We start from the raw sequence: 25,818 nt of genomic DNA, 5'->3' as shown, positions 1-25,818 counted from the left end.
GCCCTTGAGGACGAGGACCACCTGTATCAATCCCATAGTATCCTGTCTGATGACCCACCATCCCTTAGAAGGAAGACCTTCTAGTTCATGACCATTCCTTATCTGATGACATCTGGATTAATTACATAAGGCGCATTTTACATGCGTGTCCGTTGAGTGCGCATTACCTTCACCACTATTGCACTCATACCGGGTCCAGAGTTACCAGTCCACCAGAGTCACCTTTATACTATTTATTGAATATACAGTGGAACTTTTTATATATTTATTGATTTTGGAGGGGATATTAATTGTTCTTATTGAGTTATTGATTTTATTAATATATTTGGTTATTAATTTTTTATATTAGCACTGCACTTTTATATATTATTTATGATCCAGGGTGAAATTGGTTACCTTTGTTGTGCATAGCAGCTCTTTTGGTTTTAACTTTAAGGTGCTCGCATCCTACTTACATAATATATTGAGTATGTGTGCAATAAAATTAACTCAATTGTATTTTTGGGGGGTACTGTTTGGGAGTTTTAACTAATGTTCAGGTCTAAAATATTTTTTTAAACATATTTTTTTAAAGTGGCTCTGGAAGTGAAAGGGTCACTAGCTTCACCTCTCTGCATGTATTACATATGTCTAGAGTTTGAGGGGTTTAAAACAAGCCATTGGCTTTTACAGTGCTTGTTTTGGGTACCATGCCATAATTTTCTGCTATTTTGAGTATGCACGCAGTTTTAAATCTTGACACCTTTGGTATTCATTTATTCTACACTATCATTTATTTTGTACAAAAATGGGGATTCAATTGTGGTTTGTGTGCAATAAAATTTGCTTTAGTAAATATTTTCTTGAAAATATAGATTAGATAAACAGTTGAGTGAATATTGTGCAAAAAAAAAAAAATTACAGCTACTATTGTTCATAGTGCTATATTGTTCTACAGGGCCTTTTTGCTCAGAAAATATATAATGTTCTGGGGGTTTTAAGTAATCTTTTTAGCCAAAAATTCAGCTGACTAAGCCAGTTTTCTATCTATTTACAGACTGAATTTTCTAAGCCTATAGACCTTACCTTACACATTAGCTGTCTGTGAGGAATTAAGTCAAACACTTCCTGCACAAAGTACACTATATCCACAGCCTCTCCTTTGTCTATACATATACTAGATAGTCCTAGCCACTGTGAAAGTTTTCTTGCTGAGACAGTGGAAAAAGAAATGCAAAATATATAATTACCTCTGCTTGGAATCCTTCTACCAAAATGGCAACCAGAAGATTGAAGAGAACATAATTCCCAAATGTCATGAGAGCCACAAAGTAGAGAGCTGCCCATGGCGATGTACTGGCCATACCATTATAAAGCACCACATTCCAGTCTTCCTGGGTCAGAATCTAGGAGAAGAGCAAAGTAAATACAATTTTAGTGAAGTTTAAAGCTGATCTAAATTAACTATTTACTTCACTAAGAGAGTTACTGTCCCGGTAGTGAGACAGTGAACCAAATTGAGTTGTGCTGAGTAGTCAGCTATCCACAGGGAGCTATGGATTATCTGAATAAATACAAAGCTTCTTCTGATTGGCTGAGGCGGGAATGCAAGTTGACTACTAAGCTCCCTGTGAGCACCGCTCAGCCCGACTGGATTTTGTTCCGGGTGTGGGACAGGAAGGTCTTGTCCAACAGGTGGAGCAGAGCGTTGTATGTGGCTATGGCTACATACAGCTTACATAGCGTACATAACTGCTACATCTCTTAGTGAAGAAAATAGTTAATTGGACCAGCTTGGTCCAAACAAACTATGTAAACTTCACTAAAAGCTGGAGATCAGCTAAGGTTAGAGCAGTAATAAATTCAAAAACAAATCAAAACAGAAAAGCAGCTTACCAATTCATAGATGTAGTGTCTGAGGTGGTTTCCTTTTTTAGGCTTTTTTCATTTATTGTCACTTGTATTTTGGCCACTAAGTTTGTATATTTCAACTTTCTTTAACAAATTAGGGTCTCCATCAAAAGTGGCAGTTAGAAGGTCGAGACAAACAATTTAACACTGACAGGGTGCTTACAATAGTTAGTTTTTATTCAGTCATGTAAAACTTTTATTCCAAAAGGGGAAAAAATTGTTGTCACTGCTTAACCAGTTCCCGCTCTGCCTATAGCACAATGACGGCCGGGCGGGACTTTCATCGATCCCGGTGGACTTCATATGACATCCTCCCTGATTGTGCCTCGAGATCTGATGATGATCAGACACAGCTGATGACTGATCAGTGCACTGGCCTGCTGCCAGTACCATGTGACCGCTAAGACCAATCACAGCAGGCCATATGACAATTGTAAGCAATGGATGGCTTCCTTTCATGCCATCCATTGTGTTCACATTGTGTTGCTAGCTGTGAATGGTCACCGTGATCACATGGTACAGACTGGGCCAATCATAACCCATCTGTGAAATGTGATTAACTGTGGTCAATCAGAGCTAGTCACAAAAAAACTTAATTAATCTATTTAATTCAGTAAAATTAATGAAATTCATTGCTATAAGCAATCATGGTGTGTAAATAAAATACTGATGATTTCCCCAGAGTAGTACAATGTTACTATGATAAAATTATATTGCTCTGGTCACGGTGTGTAAAAAAATAAAAAAAAATGTAATGAAAAATAAATTACAAAAAAATAAAAAAAAAATTCGTACTGTTACCAGTGTGTCCCTTATCACTGCCACACCAGTTATATGATGACACTGTACTGCATTGGTGACAGTATGTAAAAAAAAAATAAAATTGTGAAAATTTTTTTGTCATTTATTTTCCAAAAAAATATGATAAACAAATTACAACTTCAAAAAACTTGCCATGCCTCTTACTAAATACCGTAGACTGCCTGCTTTTCAAAAATGGGTAATTTGGGGGAAATCTGTACTGTCCTGACATTTTTGGGCCTCAAGAAATGAGATCAGCCGTCAGTACATCAGGATTGATTGCTTTTCAGATATACATTATATTGCCAAAAGTATTTGGACACCCTTCCAAATCAGGTGTTCCAATTACCTCCATGGCTACAGCTGTATAAAATCAAGCACCTAGGCATGCAGACTGCTTCTACAAACACTTGTGAAACAATGGGTCGCTCTCAGGAGCTCAGTGAATTTACGCGTGGTACCGCGATAGGTTGCCACCTGTGCCAAGAGTTCATCCGTGAAATTTTCTTGCTACTAAATATTTCACGGTCAACTGTGGAAGCCACTGGGAGCAAGAGCAACTCAGCCATGAAGTGGTACACCACGTAAACTCACAGAACAGGATCAGAGCATGCTTTAGTGCACAGTGCACAGAAGTCGCCAACTGTCTGCAGAGTCAATAGCTAAAAACCTCCAAACATCATGTGACCTTCAGATTAGCACAACAATAGTGGCAGAGAGCTTCATGGAATGGGTTTCCATGGCAGAGCAGCTGCATCCAAGCCTTACATCACCAAGTGCAATGCAAAGCATCGGATGCAGTGGTGTAAAGTACGCCGCCACTGGACTCTAGAGTACTGGAGACATGTTCTCCAGAGTGACCAATCACGCTTCTCTGTCTGGTAATCTGATGAACATGTATGGGTTTGGGGGAGGCCAGGAGAACGGTACTTGCCTGACTGCATTTTGCCAAGTGTAAAGTTTGGCAGAGAGGGGATTATGGTGTGGGGTTGTTTTTCAGGTGTGGGGCTTGGCCCCTTAGCTCTAGTGACGGGAACCCTTAAAGCAGCAGCATACCAAGACATTTTGGACAATTTCATCCTCCCAACTTTGTGAGAACAGTTTGGAGATGGCCCCTTCCTGTTCCAACATGACTGTGCACCAGTGTACAAAGCAAGGTCCAAAAAGACATGGATGAGCGAGTTTGGGGTGGAGGAACTTCACTGACCTGCATAGAATCCTGACCTCAACAAACACCTTTGGGATGAATTATACTGGAAACTGTGAGCCAGGCCTTCTCGTCTGACATCAGTGCTTGTGGAAGAATGGTCAAACATTCCCATAGACACACTCTTAAACCTTGTGGACAGCCTTCCCAGAAGAGTTGAAGCTGTTATAGCTGCAAAGGGTGGGCCCACTCAATATTTAAATGGGCTATGACTGGGATGCCATTAAATTTCATTTTACATAGTTAGTCTGGCTGAAAAAAGACAAAAGTCCATCCATTTCAACCATTTAAAAAAAAAAAAAAAAAAGCTATAAATCCTATACCTACAGTTGATCCAGAGGAAGGCAAAAAAACCCAGCAAAGCATGATCCAATATGCTCCTGCAGGGAAAACTATTCCTTCCTGATCCCCCAAGAGGCAATCGGATATTCCCTAGATCAACTTTACCTATAAATGTTAGTATCCAGTTATATTCTGTGTATCTAAGAAACAATCCAGACCTTTTTTAAAGCAATCCACTGAGCTGGCCACAATCAACTCTTGAGGGTGTCTATTCCACATTTTCACAGCTCTCACTGTGAAGAAACCTTTCCATGTTTGTAAATTAAATTTCTTTTCCTCCAGACTTAAAGAGTGCCCCTTTGTCCTCTGTGATGACCTCAGGGTGAATAGCTCTACACCGAGTTCACTATATGAACCAATGATGTATTTATACATGTTCATCATATCCAGTGATGTATTTTGCTTTTTTGCTGCCCTAGGCAAGACTAAAATTGGGCGCCCCCCCACCATCTGAATTTGTCCCATGCCAGCCACGATAAACCATTTGGTGCCAATTTATGGTACCTAAAAATCTCCATAGGCAACATTTTAAAAGCCTTTACAAGTTACCAGTTTAGAGTTACACAGGAGGTCTGGTGCTAGAATTTTTACTTTCACTCTAACATTCATGGCAGTACCTCACATGTGTGGTGCAAACTTCATTTACATATGCGTGAGGGACCTATGTGCGTGCTGCGTGTGAGCATGGGGGAACGGGGGTGCTTTAATTTTTTTTTGCTATTTTATTATTCTTTGTTTCTTTTTTTTACACTGTACCTTTAACTTTTTTTTTATCAACTTTATTTCTATTACAAGGGATGAACAACATCCCTTGTGATAGCATGGGCCATGACAGGTCCTCTTTATGGAGAGATCTAGGGTCTATTAGACCTCAAATCTTTCCAATGGCCTCCCAATGCATGTGATCAGACACAGGTCAGTCTGATCGGTTGCTTCACTGGCCGCTAACGGCCAGGTAAACAAAGAGCAAAAACAGGGAGTGACAAAATACTTGTTGCTTCCTGTTTCTGACATCACACAGTGGGGGGAAAATATCTGTTACTCTTGTTGTTTGCCTAGAGCTGGATGCCGCTGGTCACATCCTTATCAGGCTTCCCGACTGCACGGGAGAGCCCGGTAAAGGTGTCGGTGGCAGGGACGCCCTTCCACCACCTATAAAAGTAATCCAGTGGCTTGTTACTTTTATCTTGTGTGTCCGAGGACATTCATAAATGTACAGTGGAAGGGAAGTGGTTACCGTATATTTTGCTCCATAAGACGCATCTAGGTTTTAGAGGAAAAAAACAAGAAAAAAATATTCTGAACCAATGGACTGCAGACATAGTACAGGAGATGACCAGAGACTGCGGATGTACTACAGGTGATGACCAGAGACTGCAGACATAGTACAGGAGATGACCAAAGACTGCGGACATAGTAGGAGAGGGAGAGGGAAGAGAGAGAGAGGGGAGAGAGAAGAGGGGGGGGGAGAAAGAGAGCAGAGGGAGAGAGAGAGAGAGAGAGAGAAGAGAGAAGGGGGAGAGAGGGGGGAGGGGGAGAGAAGAGAGAGAGCGGAGAGAGAGATGAGAGAGAGGAAGAGAGAGATTGGATAGAGGGATGAGAGAGATAGGGACGAGAGAGAGAGGGAAGAGGGAGAAAGAGGGGGAGAGAGAGGGAAAAGAGAGGGGGGGGAGAAGAAAGAGAGATGAGAGAGAAGGAAGACAGAGAGGGGGAAATGAGAGAGAGGGACGAGAGGGACGAGAGGGGAGAGAGAGAGGGGAGAGAGGGGGGAAGAGGGGGAGAGAGAGGGGAGAGAGGGGGGAGAAGAGGAGAGGGGGAGAGAGGGGAGGGAGAGGGGAAAGAGAGAGTAGGGGGAGAGAGAGGGGAGGGAGGGAGAAAGTGAAAGAGAGAGGGGGGAGGGGATAGAGAGAAGAGAGGGAGAGAAAGAGGGGATGGGAGAGAGGGGGAAGGGGAGGAAGAGAGAGGGGGGGGTGGGGGAATGAATAGAGAGAGGGAAGAGAGAGATAAGGGGGGTAGAGGGGGGAAGAGAGAAGAGTGACAGAGGGAGAGAGAGAGGGAGAGTGAGGGGGGAGAGAGAGGGGGAGGGAAGAGAGAGAGGGGAGAGATGGAGAGAGAGGGGGGATGGAAGAGAGAGAGGGAAGAGAGAGAGAGAAGGGGAGATTAGAGAGAAAGGGGGAGAGAGAGAGAGGGACGGGAGAGAGAGGGGAGAGAGGGAGGGGGAGGGGGAGAGAGAGAGAGAAGAGAAAGAGCGAGAGGGGGGAGAGAGCGATCACCTATTGCACTTATATGGGGTCCGTGGCCGTGATACCCGACATGGAACAATGGAGTCTCCTCTCTTGCTCCCCCTCTTGACGCTCAGCTCTAAGCCCCGCCCTCTGGCCCTGACAGTCGTATGCACTGAACGGAATAGACGACCGTCTGGCTGCAGAGAGGTCGGGTGAGCAGAGAGCGTTCATAAGCCGAGCCCACCTTCCCATGCTGAAGAATTGCTGAGCCCGCCCCCCTGCCTGACTCTCTCTGGAGTCTATACCTCTTTTAATACAAGAGAGGATTTTGCTCACTTTAGAAACCGCAGCTTGGCATTGCATGCCATTATTAAGCTTGTGATCTACAAGAACTCCCAGATCCTTCTCCACCATTGATTCCCCCAGTTGTACTCCCCCTAGTATATATGATGCATGCATAATCTTAGCCCCAAAGCGCATAACCTTACATTTATCAACATTAAACCTCATTTGCCACATAGTTGCCCAATTAAACAGTGCATTGAGGTCAGCTTTTAACTTGAAGACATTCTGTAAGGACGTTATTCCACTGCACACCTTGGTGTCACCTGCAAAGACTAAAATGGTATTCTTAATCCCAGACCCTATATCGTTTATAAATATATTAAAAAGTAAGGGTCCCAACACTGAACCTTGGGGTACACCACTGACAACCCTAGACCATTCAAACTATGAATCATTAACCACTGCTCTTTGAATACGATCTTTTAGCCAGTTTTCTATCCATTTACATATGGAATTTTTCAAGCCCGTAGACTTTACCTTACACATTAGTCGTGTGTGGGGAACTGTGTCAAACACTTTTGCAAAATCCAAGTATACCACGTCCACCGCCACTCCTCTGTCCAAGGTCTTGCTCACCTCCTCATAAAAAGACATTAGATTTGTTTGACAATTTCTGTCTTTCATGAATCCATACTGTCTGTTGCTTAAAATATTTTTTTCCAGCAAGAACTCATCTATGTGGTCCCTTATTAAACTCTTCAGTATCTTCCCAACTATAGAAGTTAAACTAACAGGTCTATAATTACTTGGTAAAGATTTTGACCCCTTTTTAAATATTGGCATCACATTGACCTTACACCAATCCAGTGGTACTATACCAGCCATTAAAGAGTCCCTAAAATGAGAAACAATGGCTTTGAAATGACAGAGCTCAAATCTTTAAGGACCTCTGGCTGTATGCCATCCAGTCCAGGTGCTTTATTCACCTTTATTCTGTCTAAATATTTTTGTATCATATCAATTGGGAGACAATGTGCATCATCTGGAGCTGTGTCAATACCATGCCCAAGAGCTCCCCCATGCTCCTTTGTATACACAGAGCTGAAGAAGGTATTTAATAAATGTGCCTTCTCTTTGTCCACAGTCACCCACTCTAAATTATTTTGTAAAGGTCCTACATGCTCGGACCGGGCCTTTTTACTATTATTATATTTGAAGAATTTTTTTGGGTTGGTCCTGCTATCTTTTGCAATCTGTTGTTCGTTTTTAATTTTTGTAGCCTTTATTTCCTTTTTGCATATTCTGTTATATTCTTTGTAATTTTTAAACGATAATAGCATTCCTTCATTTTTATATTTAATAAAAGCTCTTTTCTTATTATGTATAGCTTTTTTAATTTTGGCCATAATCCACATAGGTTTGATTTTTAGCCTTTTAAACTTGTTGCTCATGGGAATATATTTGCACTGTGTTCACATACAGTCTTTTTTGAAGAACTCCCATTTCTGTGTTGTGTTCATTGCCAATGTTCCCTCCCAGACTAAGTCTTGGAGAGCAGCTCTCAGCCTTGGAAAATGAGCTCTCTTAAAATTGAGCGTTTTTATTTTTCCGGCATGTGCTTGCTGTTTACAGCTAACAATAAATGAAATCATGTTATGGTCACTGCTACCCAGATGTTCTTTTATGCGGACATTCGTAATAAGCTCTGCATGGTTTGAGATTACCAGGTCCAGCAGAGCATCATTCCTAGTTGGAATGTGCGTGTAAAGGCAGGTGTACTGATACTTTTGGCAATATAGTATATATAACTTTCCTACATACAAAATAATATACACTGATTTGGGTTATTTTCACCAAAGAAATGTAGTAGAATACATTTGAGCCTAAATTTATCAAGCACAATTGTTAATTTGCAAATTTTTCTTTATTTCCATTTATTTAGAAAAAAAAAAAACCCCAGTAATGATTAAATACCAGCAATGGAAAGCTCTAGTTGTGTGAAAAAAATTATAAAAATTTAGTTTTGGTACAATGTTGCATGACCGCGCAATTGTCATTCAAAGTGCAACAGCGCTGAAAGCTGAAAATTGGCCTGGGCAGGAAGGGGGTAAAAGTACCTGGTACTGAAGTGGTTAAAAAGTCAAAAGGCATTTGAATTGAATTTATTAGTCAAGTCTACAGTAAATAAATCTGCTTGGACATTTAGCAATGCCCCCTCACCAGATTGACAATGATGCTGTATTGTTGTGTCCTGCGGTTCTTCCATGCAGAGATGAAACTCAGAACTAAACCCTCCTATCTTTTTCAGCTGCCATCTTAGCATCTGTTTTATGTTCAAATACCATGATGCTGCATATGCGATCAGTTATGATACCAGCCATTTGATGGTTTGACAGTTTGGTTGAGAGCACAAACAAATGTGACAGTTACAGTCCCGGCATGTGAAGGGGCTGTAATTGTTTTTTGAAACTGTTAAATTGATGGGTTTATTTCCACTTTAACCATTAGCCGCCCGGCCAATAGCCGTTTGGCGGCTTCAAAAGTGCTTCAGCTTTCCGGGTACACGCCATTTGGCGTCCTCCCGGACACACCTCCAGCGGTCTCTTGTCGGCTGTGTCCCATGGACACAGCGCTTTCCCTGATGAGGGTAACAGCCAATACTATTGGCTGTTTACCCTGCGATCGGCTGTGTCCTATCACAGCCGATCAGGAGTATGATCAACGAGATGTCACTTGGCATCCTCCCGGACACGCCCCCAAAGCGCGCCCCCGGCGGCGCGCAGCGTGCCGGTCTCTTGTCGGCTGTGTCCCATGGACACAGCACTTTCCCTGATTAGGGTAACAGCCAATACAATTGGCTGTTTACCCTGCGATCGGCTGTGTCCTATCACAGCCGATCAGAAGTATAAACAATGAGCTGTCACTTGTTGTCACCACTTCTTCTCCTCACACACGGATCCTGTGTGAGGAGAAGAAGGGGAACCGTGAGTTACAGCTCAGTACAGTGCAGCACATAACAGATTGCCAGAGTGTACCTGTCAGCCCATCACAATGTACCTTTCAGCAGCCCATCACAGTGTACCTGTCAGCCCATAACAGTGTACCTGTCAGCCCATCAGAGTGTACCTGTCAGCCCATCACAGTGTACCTGTCAGCAGCCCATCCTGATGTACCTGTCAGCCCATCACGGTGTACCTGTCAGCCCATCACAGTGTACCTGTCAGCAGCCCATCACGGTGTACCTGTCAGCCCATCACAGTGTACCTGTCAGCCCATCAGTGTGTAACTGTCAGTGTACCTGTCAGCCCATCACAGTGTACCTGTCAGTGTACCTGTCAGCCCATCACAGTGTACCTGTCAGCGCATCACCAGCCCATCACAGTGTACCTGTCATCAGCCCATCACCGTGTACCTGTCATCAGTCCATCACCATGTACCTGTCATCAGCCCATCACCGTGTACCTGTCATCAGCCCATCACAGTGTACCTGTCAGCAGCCCATCACAGTGTACCTGTCATCAGTCCATCACAGTGTACCTGTCAGCAGCCCATCACCCTGTACCTGTCAGCAGCCCATCACAGTGTACCTGTCAGCAGCCCATCACCGTGTACCTGTCAGCAGCCCATCACCGTGTACCTGTCAGCAGCCCATCACAGTGTACCTGTCAGCAGCCCATCACCGCGTACCTGTCAGCAGACCATCACCGCGTACCTGTCAGCAGCCCATCACCGTGTACCTGTCAGCAGCCCATCACCGTGTACCTGTCATCAGTCCATCACAGTGTACCTGTCAGCAGCCCATCACCGCGTACCTGTCAGCGCATACAACTGTGCAGCCTGTCAGTGTACCTGTCATCAGCCTGTCATCAGAGTACCCATAAAAGCCACCATCACTGCAGCCCATCAGTAGTGTACCCATTACAGTTGCCTGACATACTGCCAACATGTCAAAAAAATATTATTCTAGTGAGGAGGCTTTCCAAATCCTGAGCATGACGGACGAGAGCAGCGGGGAGCTCTCACCATCCGATTCCGATTTGGATTACGAGCCAAGAGAAAGCAGTGGATCGGTGACCGAATCGGAAGAGGAAGTAGTCCCTACTAAAAGAATAAGACGCTCTGAAGAGCAGACAACAACGAGCAGCGACAACATACAAGTGCAATTAAACACAAAAGGTCAGTCAGAAAATGCCAACAGAGCTAGACCGCAGGATGACAGGCCCAGTACCAGCACTGGGATATCACGCCAGACCCCAGGAGTCAGGTCCCAAACTTGCCTCCCAAACTCTCTTGCAAACCCTTTGTGGCTCCCTTCCAACACAGGATCAGCTACAATCCACCCTTTCACCGCACAACCAGGAGTGCAGCCCAACACAGAAAATTTTTCCCCAATTGATTTTTTAAATTTATTTTTCCCTGATAGTTTCCTTCAGTCAATTGTCGATCAAACCAACTTATTTGCCCAACAATTTATTGCAGCCAACCCCAATTCGTGTTATGCCCGTCCATTCGAGTGGAGACAGCTAGCACTAGATGAGCTTAGATTATTTTTGGGCTTTACGGTCAACATGGGGCTTACAAAAAAAAATGTACTACATTCATATTGGTCCACCCACCCCATCCATCACATTCCCATATTTTCATCCGTAATGTCCAGGTCACGTTATGACATGATAATGTGTTTCCTGCATTTCAGTGATAATTCCCAGTGCCCTCCCCGAGATCAGCTAGGCTTTGACAAACTGTACAAAATTTGCCCCCTAATTATTTTGTTTTCTAGAATATTTTCTGAAGTTTATGTCCCTGACCAAAATATCTGTGTGGACGAATCTCTTATCCACTTTACTGGCCGTCTGGTAATCAAGCAATACATGCCCAGTAAAAGGGCCAGGTATGGACTGAAGCTCAACAAGCTGTGTGAAAGTGCCATGGGTTATGTGCATGCCTTTCGCATGTATGAAGGCAAAGACTCCCACCTGCAGCCCACTGGGTGCCCAACCTACATTGGCATAAGTGGCAAAATTGTCTGGGACCTGGCCTTTCCACTCTTCCAAAAGGGGTATCACATCTACCTTGACAATTATTATACAAGCCTGCCCCTTTTCCGCCACCTGTACCTTGAAAAAACAATGGCCTGCGGTACTGTCCGAACAAACAGGAAGGGCTTCCCACAAAGTTTAATTAGAACGACTCTACAAAGAGGGGAATCTGCAAGTGTTAGGAACAAGGAAGTGATGGCCGTGAAATGGAGGGATAGGAGAGATGTTTATGTCCTGTCCACTATCCATAATGACATCATGGTGGACATTCAAAGAAGACAAGGGGAAGTCCAAAAGCCAGAGTGTATCCACAATTATAATCAATTCATGGGGGGGTGGATTTAAACAATCGCATGCTGCAGCCATACTTACCATCAAGGAAGTCCCTCTACTGGTACAAAAAAGCTGCAATATACTTTTTCCACATGGCCATTTATAATTCATACATCATCTATCAAAAATCAACTGAAAGACCTAGCCACCTCTTCAAATACACCGAAGATGTCATCACTGCCCTAATCTATCAGCAAGGATCTCCACCACAAACCATTCGCTCCGATTGTGTCAGCAGACTGCATGAACGCCATTTCCCTGAGAAAATTCCACCATCAGAAACAGGAAGAAGACGTCGAAAAACATGTAAGGTATGCAGCAGAAGGGGAATTAGGAAAGACACCAGTGTTCATTGTCCCCAATGTCCCTCCCAACCAGGCCTATGCTTTGGAGACTGCTTCAGACGTTATCACACTTTAATAAGATATTAGTTCCCCATATTTTCAACAGCCTGCAATTTCCCCATTTGTGTTATCTGTGCTGATCTTTTGCCTACTGCCTTGATTTACCATGCCTCTGCCTTCTACCTTAACTGACCCTGGCCTGTTTACTGACAATGCCTCTGCTTGCCGTCTGAATTGCTTCTACACCACATTTCTGTTTTCCACCAAAACTGACCATGGCTTGTTTATCGACTATGCTTCTGCCTGCCGTCTGGATTATCAACCATGTTTATGCCTTCTTCCTGGACTGACCTTGGCCTGTTAAATCGACAATGTTTTTTACCTGCTGCTTGGATTGATCTTTTGCCTTGCTACTGCAGTAGTGGGATTCAAGATAACACAGGGGTCTCGCATATGTGAGGGGCTTCAGAATAGAGAAAAAACAGTTTTTGTTTTTTTCCGGGTTTTGTTAGTCCCGGAATAGGGTCTGTTTGTCCGGAGGCTTCGAAGAGATTGGGTGGGACAAAGCCTCTACCCCTGTGCCCCAGTCCTACCTGATCAAGGCCCTAAGCCTGATGTTCCTGTCTGCTGCCTGGACCAATACTTTGGCTGTGCTGACCATATCTCCTCTTGCTACCTGTACTGACCCAAAACTTTCGGACCATGTTCCTGCCTGCTGCCTGGACCAATACTTTGCATGGACCAATACAAACCAACACAGGTTAATCATATCTCTGCTTGCTGCCTGTACAGACCTAGGACTTTTTATGGACCATGTTCCTGCCTGTTGTCTGGACCAATATTTTGGCTGTGCTGACCATACCTCTGCCTGCTGCCTGGACTGACCTAGGACTTTTTATGGACCATGTTTCTTCCTTCTACCTGGATCTCAGCCTGCTGCCTGTTCTGACCCTGGCTTGTTTATCCACCATATTCCTGCCTGCTGCCTGGTCGAATCCTGTTGCTGTTGCCTGCTTTCTGGTCCAATGCTCTCCTAAAACCATAGGTAATCTTTTGCTTATCCTTTCTTTAGCTGTGAAAAAGTTTCACATGTGGTATTGTCATGTTCATACAACTTTGTGTAAAAAAAAAATACTTTTTCATTTTTTTTCCACATTTTCTAAAAACTTGTGGAAAACAATAACTTCTTCAAAAGACTCATTATGCCTGATACATACCTTGGGATGTTTGCTTTCCAAAATGGGGTCATTTTGTGGGTGTTTCTACCATCCTGGTGTTCCAGTGCCTTCAAAACTGTGATAGGGAGTCAGGAAATTAGATGTGTAATTTATGCCCCTTTTATGCTCCTAGAATGCATGGAGGTGCTATGTTGGGTCTCTGTATGTGGCCAAGCTGTGGAAAAGTCTCACACATGTGGTATCGCCATACTCAGAAGGAGTAGCAGAATGCATTTTGGGGCATAATTCTTGGTATGTACATGCTGTGTGTTAGAAATATCTTAGAAATTGACAACTTTGTGTGAAAAAAAAAAGGTTTTCATTTTTCTTTCCACATTTTCTAAAAACGTTTGGAAAAAAATAACATGTTCAAAAGACTCATTATGCCTGATAGAATATACCTTGGGATGTTTGCTTTCCAAAATGGGGTCATTTTGTGGGCGTTTCTACCATCCTGGTGTTCTAAGGCCTTCAAAACTGTGATAGGTAGTCAGAAAATTAGATGTGTAATTTATGCCACTTCTATTCTCCTACAACGTGTGAAGGTACTACTTGGATGTTGGGTCTCTGTATGTGGACAGGTTGTGGAAATGTCTCACACATGTGGTATTGCAATACTCAGGAAGTGTAGCAGAATGTGTTTTGGGGTGCAATTGCAGTATGTCTATGCCAGGTGTGAGAAATAACTTGTTATTTTGGCAATTATGCGTGAAAAAAAATAATAATAATAACTTATTCATTTTCCAAAGAATTGTGGGAAAAAATTACAACTTCAAATAACTCACCATGTCTTTTAATAAATACTTTGGACTGTCTATTTTCCAAAAAGGGGTCTTTTGGGGGCTATTTGTACTTTCCTAGCATGTTAGGGCCTCAAGAAATGAAATAGGCCATCAGTGCTTCATGTGTGATCAATTTGCAATGATTGGTGCCATAGCTTGTAGACTTTATAACTTTCACACAGACTAAATAATATACACCGATTTGTTTTTTTTTTACCAAAGTTATGTAGCAGTATAAATTTGTGCCTAAATTTATGAAGAAAAATTACTTATTTGCAAAATTGTATAATAAAAACAAAGAAAATCTTATTTTTTTCTTATTTTTTGGTATTTTTTCATTCATAGTGCAAAAAATAAAGAACTCAGGGGTGATTAATTACTACCAAAAGAAAGCTCTATTTGTGGGAAAAAAATGATAAAAATTTCATATGGGTACAATGTTGCATGACCGCGCAATTGTCATTCAAAGTGCGACAGCACTAAAAGCTGAAAATTGGTCTGGGCCGGAAGCTGTAAAATTGCACGGTATTGAAATGGTTAAGATAGCAAGTGCGTAAAAAAGCCTAAAATAAGAAAACAAATGCAGCCACATTTATAACAGACCTTTCCCCCTTTCAGTAAAAATCACATCACCATCCACCTCTGTATGCTGATATTAGTTAAATAAACATTTTTTGCTTTTACTTACTGTTTGTCCTGATTAAGTGACCTAATGATGTAACCCTGGCCTCAAAGATGTATCCTGCTAAGTTTCTGTCACATGTTCTAGGAGGCAAACCCAAAGTTCTAGACAGAGTTTTGGGAAGTAAAGGAAGATGGATTAATTTGCCCTTAGTAAAAATGGCCATCGTGAGAAGAATGTGGAGGAAAAAAAAAAGGTATGCAAAAGAATGAAAAGCCTACAATCATCTATAAGTTTCTTATGTAAATTGGCATTACTAAACATTTCTTAAAGCAGGGCTTGACAAATCCCAGGCACTAGGTCGTCATGACGACTAGAAATTATGTCTTGCCACCTGGGTTCACATACTGCCTCCCATTGACTTCAATGGGAAATCACTCCCCAATGCTAATTCACCCTGCACTGCTATATGGTAAATGTCTGAGAGCAATATCCATCTGTACTATCGCCTATGCCATGTAAGAATGCTAATTCACCCTGTACTGATATGTGGTAATCTATACTGCTTTTAAAATCCACCTCTAATTGAAGCTGATTTAAAACTATCAATGTTCTTATAGGTCATTCTTACTGCTTCAAAAATCTTTAACTCTGGCCCAAATTACTGTGGTGTTTATTTTGCTCTTATTGTCTAACCCAGATTTATGAGCTGATCCTAATCTTTACCACTCTGCCCTCCTGCTCTCTAGTTGTCTCTTCTAGTCCTCCTTTGGTGTGAGAAGTTTGCCTGCTAGCCATGTGTCTCTGCTATGTATTCCTAATTGATTAATTGTCAATACCCCCACCCAACTCAGTATTAATTTAGGCCTTCCTTAGGGGAGGCACAGCTAGGGGCAGCATTGGCAGCTATCATCTTGGTTAAAGTATTCATCTTAGATTAAGTACTGAGCATTGCACTTCGGATCTGCACTTCAGCGAATGCACAAAGCGAGAAGCAGACAACTTCAAATGCTAAACAGACTACAGGTGACCTGTTTCCCCACCCAGCTCTTTTAGCTCTTATCCAGTCTGCTTCTTCATCTCACCACTCTGTAACATGCACTCCCTACTCCTCCTTCTCACAGTTGTATCCTCTCTCTTCAAACTCTCTCTCCTTCATCCCTCTTCTCCACCCAACAACTTATATATATCACCCTCACTCCTGTCTTCATCTTACTACTGTACTCATCAACTCCTGCTAATTCTGAACCCACATACTAATAAAACCTCCAGGACACTGGAACTTGTCCCTCCATATAAGTCATACTACCATATTACCTCCCTCACCCTTCTGCTTCTCCTAACATCTGGAGATATTTCCCCAAATCCTGGGCCACCATCTTTTTCCTTTGATCAACACACCCAGCACCCCCTATCCTCTAACAGCGGCCGCAATCCACACAATCTAGTTACTGTTCCTCTTCTTCCTAGAACCAGCCTCCTTTTTTCCTGTGCCCTCTGGGATGCCCGCTCTGTTTGTAAAACTCACCTCTGTCCATTACCTTTTTATCACAATCTCCTTTAACTTGCTTGCAAATACGGAAATCTGGCTTCATGAATCTGACTTTCCCTCTCCTGCTGCCCTCTCCCATGGTGGTCTCCTCTGGACTCACTCTTCCAGGCCTAGTGGATGGAAAGGAGGTGGAGTTGGAATCCTCCTATCCCCTCAAAGCACTTTTCAGGTCCTTCATTCACCTCCCTCTCTGTCCCTCTCCTCATTTGAAGTTCACTCTATTCGTCTATTCTATCCAGTTTCTTTAAGAATTTCTAAGATCTTTTGGCCTCTTGGACCAATATCAAACTTCCTTGATGACTTCTCTGCCTGACTGCCTTACTTTCTCTCCTCTGAAATTCCCACAATCATTCTCGGTGACTTCAACATCCCTGTTAATCTTAACACTCCTGCTACCTCTAAACTTCTGAGCCTAACCACTTCTTTTGACCTGAAACAATGGACACATGCTTCTACTCACTCTAACAGTAACTGCCTCGACCTTGTATTCTCCTACCTTTGCACTCCTTGCAACCTCATTAACTTTCCTTTTCCTCTCTCTGATCACTCCCTTATTAGTTTCACTCTCTCCTTGGCGTCCTGCTCCTTGTCTTCCAACTATCAAACAGTTACCCATAGAAACGCTATCTTAAACCTTCTCTTCTTTTTTCGGCAAAAGATTGTCTCTATGACAAAATCTCAGCCCTGTCCTGCCCTAACCTGGCCATTTCTTTATACAACAGTTCACTGTCATCCACCGTGGACACATTGGCCCCCCTCACTACACATAGAATTAGGCCCCAACCGCTACAGCCCTGGCAAACAGACAATACCAGATGCCTCAAAAAATGTTGCTGTGCTCTTGAGCATTTATGGTGTAAGACAAAGACCCAGCAAGACTTTGACCAATATAAATCTGCCCTTCAAAAATACAATTCTTGTCTCCACACTGCCAAAAAGACCTACTTTATCACTCTTATTAACACCCACTCACTCACGCAATCCCAGTCAACTCTTTTCTGCCTTTAACTCTCTACTTCATCCTTCTGTACCTCCACCCACTAACTCACTCACTGCTCAGGAGATCGCTAATCACTTAAAAAAAAAAATTAATACAATTCGTGGAGATCTCCTCTGCACAGATATCTCCCTCATCCTACACTCCTTGTCAATCTGCACAATCTATACTTCCCTTGTTTAACCCAGCTACTATAGAGGAGGTTGGTATACTTTTTTTCTAAAGTCCACCTAACCACCTGCCCCCTGGACCCTGTTCCCTCGCAAATACTACAGTCACCCTCTGGCTCTATTCTTCATTCCTTAACTCATATATTCAATCTCTCCCTTTCTACTGGCATCTTTCCCAACTCTTTAAAACATGCGCTAGTCACCACTATACTTAAAAAGGCCTCACTGGACCTCACCAATCTTAGCAATCTTAGCAACTTAAGACCCATCTCCTTACTCCCTTTTCCCTCCAAACTCCTTGAACATCTAGTCTACAACTGGCTGAGCTGCCACCTTTTTGAGAATAACCTTCTCGATCCCCTTCAGTCTTGATTTCACCCACAACACTCCGCAGAAACTGCTCTCCTAAAATTCACAAACAACTTACTTACCACTAAAAAAAATGGTCACTATTCCGTACACTTACTCTTGGACCTCTCTGCTGCCTTTGACACAGTTGACCACCCCCTCCTCCTGAAAAAACTCTATTTACTTGGTCTTTGTAACTGTACTCTCCATTGGTTCGAATCTTATCCATCACTGCACCTTCAGTATCACTTACAACTCTACTTCCTCCTTTCCTACTCCTCTTACTCCTCTCCTATTCTCGATCTACACTTCTTCCTTGGGTCAGCTAATAGTTTCCCATGGTTTCCAATACCATTTCTATGCTGATGACACACAAATCTATCTCTCTACTCCTCAGCTCACCCCATAAGTTTCCTCATGTAGCACCAATTTACTAACAGACATATCAGCCTGGATGTCACACCACTTGCTAAAACTCAATCTATCCAAAACTGAGCTCATATTATTTCCTCCCCCATGGTCCTCTTCCCCTGATTTCTCGATCAGGATCAATAGTACCACTATCAACCCACCCCTGCATGGCAGGGTGCTAGGAGTAACCCTGGATTCTGACCTATCTGTTCAGGCCCACCTCCAATCCCTGTCCAAATCATGCTGCCTCAACCACATCTCCAGAATATGTCCCTTTTTAACCAATGATACCACAACGCTCCTAATCCACTTCCTGGTTATCTCTTGCCTCCATTACCGCAACTCCCTAATCATTGGCTTACCTTTACATAGGCTATCCCCCCTCCAGTCCATCATGAATACTGCTGCCAGGCTCATCCACCTTACCAACCATTCAGTGTCTGCTATCTCTCTCTGCCACTCCTTCCACTGGCTTCCATTCGCTCAATGAATAAAATTCAAAATACTAACAACAACTTACAAAGCCATCCACAACTCTGCCCCCAGCTACATCATCAACCTGGTCTCAAAATATCAACCAAAATGCTTTCTTCAATCCTCCCAAGACCTTCTGCTCTCTAGTTCCTGTATCACCTCCTCCCATGCTCCCCTCCAGGACTTCTCCTGAGCTTCTCCCATCCTATGGAACTCCCTACCCCAATCTGTCCGGATATCTCATTTATTTCTTCCATCAGCTCATGCCCCCACAGCTATTATCTTTTGTATCACTCAAACCTTCCTCCTAGATTGTAAGCTCTAATGAGCAGGGCCCTCTGTTTCCTCTTGTACCAAATTGTATTGTAACTGTAATGTCTACCTTCATTTTGTAAAGCACTGCGCAAACTGTTGGCGCTATATAAATCCTGTATAATAATAATAATAATAGACTTCAATGGGAAATTGATCCCCATAGACTTCGATGGGAAATCACACCACATAGACTTCAATGGGAAATCGTGCCATATAGTCTTCGTTGAGAAAAGGCCTCCCATAGACTTCAATGCGAAAAGGCCTCCCATAGACTTCAATGGGAAATTGTGCCCCATAGACTTCAATGGGAAAATGGCTCCCATAGACTTCAATGGAAAAAATGCCTCCCATAGACTTCAATGCAAAAACGCCTCCCATAGACTTCAATGCAAAAATGCCTCCCATAGACTTCAATGGAAATATGCCTCCCATAGACTTCAATACAAAATGCCTTCCATAGACTTCAATGTGAAAACACCTCCCATAGACTATAATGCAAAATCGCCTCTCTTACAAACAAGAAATAATGTAAAAATGTTTTAACAAATTGAAATATGGGCATAAAGATGAATGGCAAGTGGGTTGACTTATTCCATGGCTATTCATAGGTTCTCTGTTACTCGAGACAATTGTACAATTACAGCCGTATGACTATTAACTGCTTTTCCATTTCAATTAAACAATTTTACTGCACACATAGAACCTCGACCAGGAAGTAACTTGAAGGCCCCCTGAGAGAATTTGACTCCAGCTCTTTCTCAGCAGGGGGACATGTCAAAATTCAGGGGTCTTTTCTATTTAGGCTGTGGCTGCTTTCTAAAGTAAACAGAAATACAGGAAGTAGTGCAAGACCAAAAGCAAATTAAAGAATCAAATATAATTGAATTGTTGCTAAAAAATCATATAAGAACAGCCAACGTGTTGTGGGGGCAAAACCACTCACCCTTATCAGGGCTACAAGAATAAACATAAAACAAATCATAATAATAAAAAATGATGTCTAAATATGCATGCATATGCACATATGCCACAAATTCTAGAACATCACATAATAAGAACAAATTTGTCACATGAACTTCAGTTGTCTCAGTTAAAAGTTAAGGGATACAAATGATATAGATAGTAAAACATCAAATAAAGAAAGCTGATATATAACACAGGACATTTTTCTTCATTAGGACTATGTTTTATGTTTATTCTTGTAACGCTGATGAAGGGGCAGTTGTGTTGCCCCTGAAACTACATTTATCATCAACTAAAATTATCATAGTCTTTTTCATCCACTTTTGAGCTGGCGCTCTTTTCTGTAATTTATGGTTACAGTTTGAAGTTTTCCTTCATCTGATTGTGGAAATTTTAAAGTTCCCAGTGCCTCTGAGTATGTTGTTCTAAAGAAAACAAACTTCTAAAGTTTGCATACTTTTTTGATGCACCTAGAATGTACTGTACTTGTATGATTTGAACTGAACAGTCAGTTGGGCTGTAACAATTTAAGACAGACCTTTGACCTTCACACGCCTTTACTAATGGCAAACATCACAAAGCCAGACAAACATAATCTACTTCCCAATAACTATAGAACCATATCCCTACTTAATTGTAGCACTACCCTTGCAAGGGCCGCTTGTATGTTTGCACCGGTTTCCCCTTACTCTGCCCCGAAGCCAGGCACAGTGTATTTCTTTAGCCAAATACACACACTTCTGCTCGTCTTCAATGACCAGCCTAGGGGATGTTTGTTTTTGGAGTTTTATTGTAGAGCTGGGGATAATGATAGGGAGTTGTAGTAGGATACTCCAAGATTAGAACTATTCACTGAGGGCATCTGAACGTATCTCTTAGTTGAGCAGTATTGAAGTCCTGCCTAAAAGCAGATTTCAGATTTCTCTTTAAAGTGTAGCAACAAGTGGTTTAGGCATGAGTAAAGTCAATTTAGCAGTAGTAGTAGTTTCAGGGCTAAACTCCTCAGGTACAGGCCTGTTAAGGTAGACTGCAGCAGGGCAGGAGTATTAAAAGTGAGCAAAGTCCTTTGCAGTAGCACACATTGGACAAGTGCTTCAGAACACTTTTCTCTTTTCTCAGATCCACTTTAACTATGAAGCACCAGAAGGGTAGCAAGACACACAGAGTACCCAAAATCTCTCAGTGTCTGTACTCACAGGTCCAAGTGTGAAATGGGGAAACAGCTCTCATTGTTTGAACACTGATTGTGTGCATTAAATTAAACATTCTGAAGTTAGCCACAAGATGTCACTGTTTTCTAACACAGCCCCAGACTGCATAGATATTTCTATATTCAATAAGAGGTGGGGTTTTCACATGGAGTTTAGTCAACAGGAAGAAAAGACTGCAGCCATGTTTTGGACGATGCTGAATGAAGGGGCCGTGTGAGCTGAGAATCCGATGACATGCAGGTGTGAATGCACCCCTCAGTAACCAGAGCTGCGGCTTAGTGAAGCTGATTGTGTCCAAGACCCTGATACTGTTCAGAGAAAGGAATATTTCTGCCAGGAATGCTGATGAGAGCAGAAGAACAACAATGCAACATATACTGCGACTTCGCATGCTTGTTGGAGAGACATTTGTTCTGTTCAGAGTCACCAGCGGATGCAAAGCAGACCCGGGTCGGTAAGATCGTGCACGCACCTCATTTCAGTGTTGGCGCCTATAGACTGAGACCAGGCCTATAGTTAGTTAGTTAGGGTCTCTGTTTGTGTCAGGCCACAAGTGTTGTTACTGATCATTGGAAGGACTCCATAACTTAAAGTGACATTTCACATTGGAGAGCTGATAAAATCCCACAAACTCAAGCCAGACTGGCGTTTTGCTCAGAAGGAATACTCAGGCACGTGCTACAGGACCAGTTATGGGAGAGGGAATACTGTAGATTTGTGTAAGATTGTAAGCTGTTGTGCTGCACCGCAGGCTAGCCCATACCATAAACCCATACACTGATTCCTGCTCTGGTCTCAGCCTTTGGGCTGGGTGTATGTAAATTTATTGTATGTTCCCAGCATTTGTGGTTGTGTTTATTTGCCACATCTAAGTACATCTAAGTAAAATTCTGTTGTGGCAAAAGCTGGTGTTGGGGTTGCTTTCCTCGTTCGTGACTTCACTGTATCCTGGGGAGCCCACCCCGGTACATAGCTTACACGAGGACAGAATGGTTGCCTCCTTCCAATCTTCCAAGCAACTCTCTCTCCAGTGATACCAGACAGATCTTTGGCAGACAACTGCCCTTACTCAGCTTACTGTAGAACCAGGGTCCCTCCGCTCTGACTTCAGACCCTCAGGTTGACTCACCTGAGGCTGCATGTCAGTAAGTGCCAGGCAAAGCAGCTTGTCTCCAGCCTGGCTTGGTGCAATCTACTCCCGGTAAAGACGCTGAACCCATGTTCTCCCAGAACATAAATACCAAGCATGCAATTAGGCCACCTTCCCCTGAAATTGGCCAGTGCTGTATCCATATTCATGCTGTTCATTTGCTTAGCCCCTACCCATGTTCTGGAAGGCTCTCATAGCTTCCTGAAGGTGGGCAGAACTCAGACAAACCCAAACAACACCAGGGCATCATGAGCAGACCTGATTTATCAATTACAACACTCTATTAAGCAGAATACCACACTGAATTTACCTGACAGTTTCTCTGGTAAGCAGAGAAACACAGCTATACTTAACCTAACTATACAAATCCTAGCATCTGTCTAGGAGGGTGCTACAGTGGGGATCGAAAGTTTGGGCACCCCAGCTAAAAATTTGTATTAATGTGCATAAAGAAGCCAAGGAAAGATGGAAAAATCTCCAAAAGGCATCAAATTACAGATTAGACATTCTTATAATATGTCAACAAAAGTTAGATTTTATTTCCATCATTTACACTTTCAAAATAACAGAAAACAAAAAAATGGCGTCTGCAAAAGTTTGGGCACCCTGCAGAATTTATAGCATGCACTGCCCCCTTTGCAAAGCTGAGACCTGCCAGTGTCATGGACTGTTCTCAATCATCATCTGGGAAGACCAGGTGATGTCAATCTCAAAGGTTTTAAATGCCCAGACTCATCTGACCTTGCTCCAACAATCAGCACCATGGGTTCTTCTAAGCAGTTGTCTAGAAAACTGAAACTGAAAATAGTTGACGCTCACAAAGCTTGAGAAGGCTATAAGAATATAGCAAAGCATTTTCAGATGTCAATATCCTCTGTTCGGAATGTAATTAAGAAATGGCAGTCATCAGGAACAGTGGAAGATAAAGCAACATCTGGAAGACCAAGAAAAATATCAGACAGAACAGCTCGCAGGATTGTGAGAAAAACAATTCAAAACCCACGTTTGACTGCACGATTCCTCCAGAAAGATCTGGTAGACACTGGAGTTGTGGTACACTATTCCACTATAAAGAGATACTTGTACAAATATGGTCTTCATGGAAGAGTCAACAGAAAACATCTTCTACGTCCTCACCACAAAAATCATCGTTTGAACTTTGCAAATGAACATATAGACAAGCCTGATGCATTTTGGAAACAAGTTCTGTGGACCGATGAGGTTAAAATTGAACTTTTTGGCCGGAATGAGCAAAGGTATGTTTGGAGAAGAAGGGGCACAGAATTTAATGAAAAGAACCTCTGTCCAACTGTTAAGCATGGGGTTGGATCAATCATGCTTTGGGGTTGTGTTGCAGCCAGTGGCACAGGGAACATCTCACGAGTAGAAGGAAAAATGGATTCAATAAAATTTCAGCAAATTTTGGATGGTAACTTGATGCCATCTGTGAAAAAGCTGAAGTTAAAGAGAGGATGGCTTCTACAAATGGATAATGATCCTAAACACACCTCGAAATCCACGGGGGACTACATCAAGAGGCGTAAACTGAAGGTTTTGCCATGGCCTTCACAATCTCCTGACCTCAACATAATTGAAAATCTATGCATAGACCTTAAAAGAGCAGTGCGTGACAGACAGCCCAGAAATCTCAAAGAACTGGAAGACTTTTGTAAGGAAGAATGGGCAAAGATACCTCAAACAAGAATTGAAAGACTCTTGGCTGGCTACAAAAAGCGTTTACAAGCTGTGATACTTGCCAAAGGGGGCAGTACAAGATATTAACTCATAACATAGATAGTGCAGCGCTAAAAAATGATATAAACATATGGCTGCACCAGTATTAGTGGTGCAAAGTTCCTTAGATCTTGGCAAATGGTATAGGCCACATACGATGTGTATGACCTTCCCAATAAAGATGCAGTAAAGGTGTGTACCACACACGCCTTCACTTCGCTATATAAACGCACAATATAAATGCACAATAAAATGATAGTCCAATGAAAGTTTAGTGATCAAAAAAGCCACAGATGAGTTGAGAAAGGCTTGATAAGATCCCCGTGATAAATATAGTCCGGCGTTATGCAAAAAAATGAGTAAATTGCGCACTCACCGGAAGCACAATTTAATTGCGCATTTGTGTCATATACACCAAAGGTCACTCCAGTTGTGGATGGAAAGAAGCTCGGATCGAATGACTCCGTGATGGGGGGTGCCGCATCTGGGGGTCCCTTATAGTAGACCTGGCTCCAAGCAGGATCAGCTGAATGTTACTCTGGGCCCTGGGATAATCACCTTGTGGTCCTGAGGAGTTAAGTGCTCAATATAGAGCAGAAAGGAGTACCCATAGTTTAGTATTTAGGTCAAATATTAAATGAATTTATTGAAAATTAGAACAGGAAACACTTAACATGAGTATCGTAGTAAAATCAATCCTTGTGCACAAAGGATGTGATAAAATACACACTGACCAGCTGGTATAGATGGGTGGCTGCTGGACCTCCTTGATCCGGCGGCTTGACGTCATGGCTAGCAGGGGCTCCTCCTTGACGCGTGTTTCGTATCACACGTACATCATCAGAAGGGATAAGAGCCATAGCTGCCGGACGTCACAGAAGCTATATATATAGTGTTATATGTGCCTGAATTAGAAGCAATTGGGCGCCATTTTGCCGGCGTCCGGCGCATACTGCGCATTCGCAGGCGTCCGGGCGCCATTTTCTTGTGGCCAAAATCATGTATATGTCCACCGCGCATGCGCAACCGCGGTGGAACATAATGAACAGGGGTGTATGGTGAACGGGTGTAGAGGAGCTTACCTCCTCCTCCTACATGCTATGTTTGCAAGTGATACCTCCTGGGTGATGGGGAGGAGCGCCGATCACTACGGACCGGCGCCATATTGCCGTAGGTCGGTGCGTGAGTGCGCATGCGCGAACAGAAACATCGGACCGGCGCCATATTGCCGCCCATTGCCGCCCATGTCCCCATTGAATTCGATTCAATACAATAACATACCCCAAATATATAAAAGGTGTAATAAACCATACAATAATCGTTGGTAAAAATAATAATAAATACTAATAAAATAAAATAAAAAGTTGCTGCTTAGAACATATTAGAAAATTGCTACATGAACCATA

General features: G+C 42.7%; 1 protein-coding gene across 3 annotated transcripts in view; it reads right to left on the bottom strand.

Annotated features, from left to right (window-relative positions):
* CACNA1I (calcium voltage-gated channel subunit alpha1 I) overlaps nucleotides 1-25,818 on the bottom strand; it is a 1,904,325-nt gene that overhangs the window by 639,437 nt on the left and 1,239,070 nt on the right. For all 3 annotated transcript variants that reach the window (XM_089683626.1, XM_089683627.1, XM_089683628.1), the window contains exon 12: nucleotides 1,230-1,385. In XM_089683626.1, the coding sequence (XP_089539752.1) occupies nucleotides 1,230-1,385 (156 nt within the window). The remainder of the gene's footprint in view (nucleotides 1-1,229; nucleotides 1,386-25,818) is intronic.

This window comes from Staurois parvus, unplaced genomic scaffold, assembly GCF_062004578.1.
Source record: "Staurois parvus isolate SC_StPar_1 unplaced genomic scaffold, SC_StPar_1.0 ptg000316l, whole genome shotgun sequence".
Classification (NCBI taxonomy): domain Eukaryota; kingdom Metazoa; phylum Chordata; class Amphibia; order Anura; family Ranidae; genus Staurois; species Staurois parvus.
The sequence above is the reverse complement of the archived record's forward strand: the minus strand, read 5'-3'. Positions and strand labels throughout refer to the sequence as shown.